Raw genomic sequence first — 7,756 nt, forward strand, 5'->3', positions numbered from 1 at the left:
ATAATAAGAGAGACGCGTGGATAAATTATAAGGTAGAAAATATATTTGAAATACGTAAGTGAAAAAGATACAAAAGTTGAAATAATAATATGAGCTGGTCCAGATCCGCACGCTAGCAGTGTTACTCTATAACTGAAAAACCCTGAAGCCAACGTCGCCTTTCGACTGTTTATGGCCTGCCTTCGTCGCAGTCTTTTGTTTATACGCTGTCGATGGCTTCAATGCTTTAGAAAGCTAAAAAGACCAGATGTAGAGTTTTCTTAAAGGCAGTGACCTTCAACACTTAAGAAGAAGCATTATTATAGAAATATTAAATTACAAAATTTCTCGAAAAATTTAAGGAACATCAAGTTACAAAACTTTTCCTCAAACTTACAGGAATGTTAGATTCTAACCTTTTCCAAGAAATTCACTCGATTATTATCTACGTAACAAACGTTTCGAGTCTATTTAGTTAAACTCAGAAAACTTATGTTAAGAAGCTAAAAAAATATGTGTTGTCCGTTAAAATTTGTTAACCACAGTTTTATTTAACAAAAATTATTCCATCCAAACGATGGATGTATTATTTTCCTCTTGCAGTCCGACATGTTCGGCCAATACAAAGGAGTTCGTAACATACCAGTGAAGAAGGTAAGTTCAAGCAAATCCCAAAAATTACCATCGCACCAAAGATACCACTTTCACCAATACATTGAAATTTTCTAATATCTAGGGCCAGTACGGACTAGGTATAATGATCATCGAGGGAAAGCACGCGGAAGTTGGACAAGGTATATTCATCTCAGACATTCAAGAAGGCAGTGCTGCAGAGCAGGTAATTGCATTCCTTTGTTAATTTTCAAACGATCGTTTCATGCATTGTATCACATACTGAATGAATAATAATTGTATATTCGCTACTGTAATTACAATTGAATATATTAGTATGCGAATACAAGTTGTCGAGTTCGCACATGTCATTCTCATGTGATACATTTCGCGTGTTGCAGGCTGGTTTGCAAGTGGGTGACATGATCCTCGCTGTCAACATGGACTGTTTGCTGGGCTCTACCTACGACGAGGTAATTATTATTTAATGCATCGTCGAATGAAGATGTATTAACACGTTTTGTATTATTCGAGTGTTCTTCACTTGGGACAAGTGTTTGTTATAGAGTTTACCATTTTGTTTATTTCGCGATTGTTGATCGCGTCCAATTGAATAAATACGATTTCGTCACTGTTAAATTTTCAAGAATTCTGTAGCAAATAATAAACGCGAGTTTGTTAATGGTAAGTTAAAAAATTTGAAGAAATTCTGTGATACAGCGAATGCTAATTAAACAATCTCGGACTGAAATCCCCGAATAAAAACGCAATTCACATTCAAATTACACTTCTTGCACTTTTCACAGGCCACGAATCTTTTGAAAAAAGCAGAGGGCGTTGTAACGCTTACAGTATGCAATCCTAATCAAAGCAAAGTCGCGAAAGAAGAAGAAGATAAAGCGAAGGGCATTATTCCTGAACCTGAACGTAATTATTTGTGTGAAATATCGGTTTAAGATAAATTTAATATAAGGCTAATTTAAGATCATGTTTATAGCGCCAAAGGAGCCGGAGAAACCACCAGAACCAGAAGCACCGCAAGATCCAAAAGATTGCAAAATCGTGGCTGGTAGAGATACGACGATAGAATTCCAGAAAGACAAGGACAAAGGCATTGGCTTCATTATAGCTGGTGGTTCCGACACGCCATTGGTAAACTTCATTTTTTTTTTTTAAATAAAAATTCTAATATTTCAACAAATATTTTTATTTGATTCTCAATTTAAATTAGAGTTGCATTAACCTACTTTATCCTAATTTTAATCATTTAGAAGCATTTAATTCTCAAATAATTTATTTGAACTTACGAACGAAAAGAGGTTCAGTGTTTTGTACGGAATATTTATTTCTTCGATTTTATTTCAGAAAGGAGTGTTCATCGTCGAAGTATTTCCAGACGGAGCAGCCCATAAGGATGGACGGCTGCAAGCTGGAGATCAGATACTCGAAATGTGTAGTCAGAGCTTCAAGGAGATGGAACATGATAACGCTCATGCTGCCGTATTGAAAGCTTCGGGAACTGTACGTCTTCTTCTTTTTCCATTGTACAGAACACGTCCTTATAAACTTGAGAATTTCCAATGACTTCTTCTCACCTTAATCTTGTTTAATTTTTAACGTGTCGAATAATGAAACATTTCTACGTTTTCGAACGTAGATCATAATGGTGGTGCATCGACACGAGAAAGGCGAAGAGGAAATCGACGTTGAATTGCAGAAGAAGTCGGGCAAAGGAGCTGGTCTCTGTTTAACAGGATACAAGAGTGGAAAAGGAGCATATGTATCAGACTTGGTATGCTTCCTTATACGAAATCATTACACAATTGCGAACTATAGATTCACTGTCTGAAAATGAAGTTTCTGAGAGAAGTTAACAAAGCGAAATTAAAGATAGAGCAACTTATAAGGTACATTTATGCGTCTTCAGAATTAACAATTTGTCGGTCAACTGCAATTTTACTTTCACGATCGTACACAATTAAATCAACGAGAGAAATAAAAAGAATGCGATTATCCTAATCAAATTTATTATAGAATGCTGTGGATTATCCGCCTTTTTCTCTTGTTATTTATTTAAACATGTCCGATGGAAGCTTTATTTTTCCTTGATGGTGCTGCACTACCTATTTATAGTCGGTGAAAAAAGATATATAAATATAATATTAGATGCTCCATTTTGCTTTTTAATTACTACAGTTATTTTTGGAAAATTATAGTTCAACATTATAATTCAAGTGATTGTATTGTTCGCTTAGTTACCTGGTGGTAGCGCTTTGGAAAGCGGGAAGATTTGCAAAGGCGATCGAGTGGTGGCAGTCGGTGGCCAAGACGTCCGCGAAGCTCCAGTAGAAGATATCGCGGTTCACGTGAAAGTTTCCAACCCGGTGCAATTGAAACTGGCTAGGTTCAAATCCGCTAAGCAATGACAGGTAAATTTTTCATAAATTGCTAACTAACAGTTTTTCGATATGAAGAAATTAATAACTGTTTATACAGAATGTCAAAATTAGTACATTAAAATTGTATTAAATTCCATTTAAGAAAACCACACGCCACTTTCGTATCATCTCTATGCGTCTATTTACGGGAAAAGTAATTTACATCAAATTACATCTGAACATTTTTTTTAAGTAATTTACCAGTAATTTACATTTATACGTTGAAATCGGTCACTCTGTATTACCAATTTCATCTATTTTGCAAGCAAAAATTTTGTGCCACGTAACAAAATCCAAAAACTAACCCTAAAATGTTAACTGAAAAAATAATTTAACAATGTGTCCAGGGTTCTGCAGGCGGAACTCAGAAAGCAAGAATTCGGGCGGCAATCCCCACCAGACACCATGGATTCTAGTGTGATATAACTGACTATACCAAAGTAACTATAAATACCGTTTACCGTATAAGTAACGCTAATTCTAGAAGAACAAGTGAAACCAAAGGAAACGCGATCTATAAATTCAGTTACGTATGTACGTTGTAACTGTATACACGATTCGAATATTTCGGATCTTGTCTAGTTAAATGATAATCCAAGCCCAGACGCTTCGAGCGTCTTACACGCGATTTTATAGAACACGCTCTGTCTCGATTACCAAATATCGATGCGTTTGTGCGATTATTATCGACGATTCGAAAAAGAATTCCGTCTGCCACGGCTGAACATCCGGCGAGTAGTTAACACGAATATCTCGCGACACCCGTTATATACACTTATTAGAATTAACGACACAGAAGAGTATTTATGCAGTTAGAGCGATACTATATATTGTAATAGCCACGTGGACGTATATCACGGTGAAACGTTTGGCAAGAGGGGTGGAAACTCGCGAGAAATATATAATATTCGAAATAATTTGATCGATTTTCCAAAATAAGATATGATAATTCCATAAGATTCCTCTCTCTGGATGCTCTACTTATTATCGATTTTATTACCGGTGAAATCGAATGCGAAGATAATTTATGGAGAATTCATTTCGATCGATATAATCGACATAATCGTACAGCCTCGTAAATGAGGGTTTCAGGAGGAAGATCGTATTCCCGATGAGGATGGTAATTCGAGAAGAAGAGAATACAGTAATATATAATATATAAATTAAGACGAATGTAAACGAAGCTTTATGAAGTAAGTTGATAGAACTGAACGAAAGTTTTGTAGATGGAAGGAATATTCTTCTTCGAGGTCCTTTATCGATATTATTCGAATTTATAGCAATACTGCAAGAATTTGTCTTTTCGAAACAGATAGAAGGTCCAGAGAGAAACGGAGGAAAATTACATTGAAGAAAAATCGATCGATTTGTTTTCAGCAAGTTTCTCCCTCTTCCCAAGCAATTCCAACCGTGTCTTCATACGAACAGAGATATCTCGCTTGTACGTTTCGTATCACTTACGTTTAAGTTAGGCGACTTAGAGACTTAGGGTAGCGCACGATCGCGCACGACAGACCGTCTGAAAATCACGCGAGTTTCGAACACTTTCGAGGCTCGTAAAAGAAAAGAAAAACGCGAAAAACTAACATCTAAAAATTCATCAAAAAATACAGAATAAAAGAGAAAAACAAGTTCCAACTCCCATCGAGTGATCGCCGTTCGATATAACAAAGAACCTTAATTTAAGTCTCGAAAAAGAGAAAGAGTAATTGATAGGTTCGATGAAACGAACGCGATCGTGCTTCGTTGCATTTTTACGATGTGGCAATTTTTTCCAAGAAAAAGGCGAAGGAATTTAAAAGAGACGACGATGGACTTGTTGAGAAGCTAAACTGGCTTGTTGATCGCGTATAGTTCAATTTATCCTATTATCCTAGTCGTTAGCGTAGATCTTCGAAGGCGCAAGCAAAAGAAAGCTGGAAAACTTCAGCGAAGTATTACGTCGGGCTACGGAGAAAGATGGTTCAAGAAAAAGTATGACAAAACATTTGCTCGCGATTGCCGATTTCGCGTGAATATTTCCGCTCGAATTTCATTTCAGGCCACGAATATCGAACTTGACACGATTCGATTTCGTATCGAATTCGATATTTCAGCTTCTGGTTTGATTCGAGTGGCGTAGAATTTTACTTGCCTCGTACAGCACGCGAACTTTTAGTGTTAGTCGCGCCAAGGTGTATGTATAGATAGGGTGATTCGTTTTTGAACGATGAACGAACTAGAAGAGAAATTGAACATAATTGGACACGCTCTTAGGGAATTTGATTAGCATCGTTAGCGAAATTTTGTAAATTACAAATTATTTGATTATCCTAAATGACGTCAAATTATGAAACTGTAAAAGGATAGAATATGATCTATAGCAAGCGATCTATCGTTAAATTGTTGCGCAAGAGAGTCCAAGTGATGGAATATTCAGTAAAATAGAGAAACTAGATCTTCAATTTAATAGGTTTTTTAATGAGTTCAACCGATAACGAAGATAAATTCGACGAGATTTAATTTAACGAAGTACGAAAATACCCAAGAAAGTAAATATTCAACCCAGTTCTTCTATTTAAATTCCTTCCTTTATTTAAGAAATTTACATTTCAGATCTTTTACATGCTACGTTTTTCTTACTATTCTAAGATTCTAAAACTTTTAAAAACTTCACTATGATTTCTAATAAAAATGTAATTAAATACTCGTCCAAATTTTCTTCCAATAGTTTAATAAATTATCTCCATGTTCAATTGTACCGTGCGCTCGACTTTATCTTGTGAGGTGCGCGGAATCCATTTGAAACGGACCACCCTGTAGATATATAACTGTCAGCGTATGCACTGTAAAAGCTAGCTGTGTTCGTTGCTTTTGATTTCGATACACTACATCGAATTGAGATATCGAGGCCACGTTCTAGTAAGGTAGTCAATGAAATAGTAAAAACTCGTGGGAACGTTTGATCGTACGCTGCGCGAATTGTTGCTCGTAAATGACGAATACCTATTTATATATGCATACATGTGTACGTGAATGCGTATATTCCGACACTGTCGGTTAAGAAGTTTCACGTAAATGGATTGTAATTTATTGAACATCGCATCCGGTTTCCCAAGATTATTTTCTTCGCTTTGTTTGGCGGTGTTATGGTAATCGTTCTTCGTGACTGATACATTCTCATAATAATCTGCCTATTATAGAGTTACCAAAAGCGATATTATGTGCGCTAAAATCGAGAATCTCGAAGCTTGAAGATATAGAAATATGAGAACTTCCGAATCTACAAGCCAGAAGATTGAAAATTTCATTTCAGAATCTCGCGACTCGAAAGTTTAAAAGAGGAGCGAAGATTACAAAATTTGAGAGATTTGAAAAATAAAAAGATCCTAACGTCCTAAGATTCTGAAGTCTGACATTCTAGGAATCTCAAGCTAGAAATTTTTTAATTGACGAAATAGAAAATATCAACTACTCTACATTTCTACCGAGTTTCTGTCAATTCGTAGTTCGCGACTAAATTGGAGACTCTCGAATTTCGAGTAACAATCGACGATTCCAAACTTCTGACCAATCAGTGTCGGTATACGCGCTTAGGCTCATAATCGCAATCGCTTTTCTTATCGACACGGATCGAAATCAAAGGTAATTCGCAAGGATAACCGTTGCACCAAGCATTCGTGATCGTTCGTTCTGTTGGCACATTGCAAAACGACGTCATGCCACGATGGCGAGGCATCGATTGTAAAAAAAAAAAAGAAAAAAGAAAAGAAATATAACAGAAGACAAGAACAAAAAGAGATGGCGTAATCGTTATGAAAAAAGCGTGAACGTATCTGTTGTCGACGATCGAACGAAAGAGAGAAAGAGAGTGTGTGTGAGAGAAAGAAAGGAAGAAAGTAAAAAAGCACGAGAATGAGAGAGATTAGAGAAGCTTAATGCTAATTATAATATATTTGCAGATTAAATAGATTCGGGATACTAATTAGTATCCCGAAACGCCTTCGAAATTCGGGGAGCAATACAATCGAGCCACTTTTACAGTCAACGACTCGAATTATTACTTATTATGATTATTCTCGCCATTATTACCGTCATTATGAATTATTGTCACGGTTATTATGATTACTAATATTATTACGACGAGATTATTCTAATTCCTGTTATCGCATACACCGATCATTGTAGCGCGGCACTCTTATCGATGGTTACGAGGAGGAAACATAAGAAAACAAACAAAAATAAAACAAAAAAAGAAAAGAAAGGACGTAAGAAATCCGATTATTATAGAACGCGAACAAGCAGATCGAGATCTATTAAAATACATTGATTGCAAAAGTTGCAGTATAAGCGTTGTTCGTTGATGTCGCGCTTGTGCGCGCGTTCAAGTCTCCTTAATCTCCGCACATCCACCAGAACAAGGTAAGTAAACGGACAATGATACGACATACTGTATAAAAAGATTTACCAAAGAAATCATTTAAATGTCTTATTTTCAATGAAATATCCCAATCTTTATTTTTGTGATTCATCGGAATTGCGATAATTAAAATTTTGATCTGATTGCAAGTCAAATCACACTGTTTTAACACTAAATATACCGATGACTAAAGTAGATATAAAATGGATAAAAGTTGTAACAAAACCAAGGAAACCAGAATAAAAAAAAAAGAAGAAGAAGATCGAAGAAGCGAAAGATCGTTTAAATTTGCAGAAATGCATCGTTGTAAATCAACAAAATTTCTATG

General features: G+C 35.9%; 1 protein-coding gene across 1 annotated transcript in view; it reads left to right on the top strand.

The window, feature by feature from the left end:
- Positions 1-7,358, top strand: part of LOC122570821 — a 165,648-nt gene extending 158,290 nt beyond the window's left edge. The window contains exons 30-38 of the mRNA XM_043733678.1: positions 583-633; positions 716-817; positions 993-1,064; positions 1,398-1,518; positions 1,589-1,743; positions 1,957-2,112; positions 2,249-2,383; positions 2,847-3,020; positions 3,377-7,358. Coding sequence (XP_043589613.1) covers positions 583-633; positions 716-817; positions 993-1,064; positions 1,398-1,518; positions 1,589-1,743; positions 1,957-2,112; positions 2,249-2,383; positions 2,847-3,017 — 963 coding nt within the window. The 3' untranslated portion in view covers positions 3,018-3,020; positions 3,377-7,358. The remainder of the gene's footprint in view (positions 1-582; positions 634-715; positions 818-992; positions 1,065-1,397; positions 1,519-1,588; positions 1,744-1,956; positions 2,113-2,248; positions 2,384-2,846; positions 3,021-3,376) is intronic.
- Positions 7,359-7,756: the final 398 nt, after the last annotated feature.

Source organism: Bombus pyrosoma, linkage group LG9, assembly GCF_014825855.1.
Source record: "Bombus pyrosoma isolate SC7728 linkage group LG9, ASM1482585v1, whole genome shotgun sequence".
Classification (NCBI taxonomy): Eukaryota; Metazoa; Arthropoda; class Insecta; order Hymenoptera; family Apidae; genus Bombus; species Bombus pyrosoma.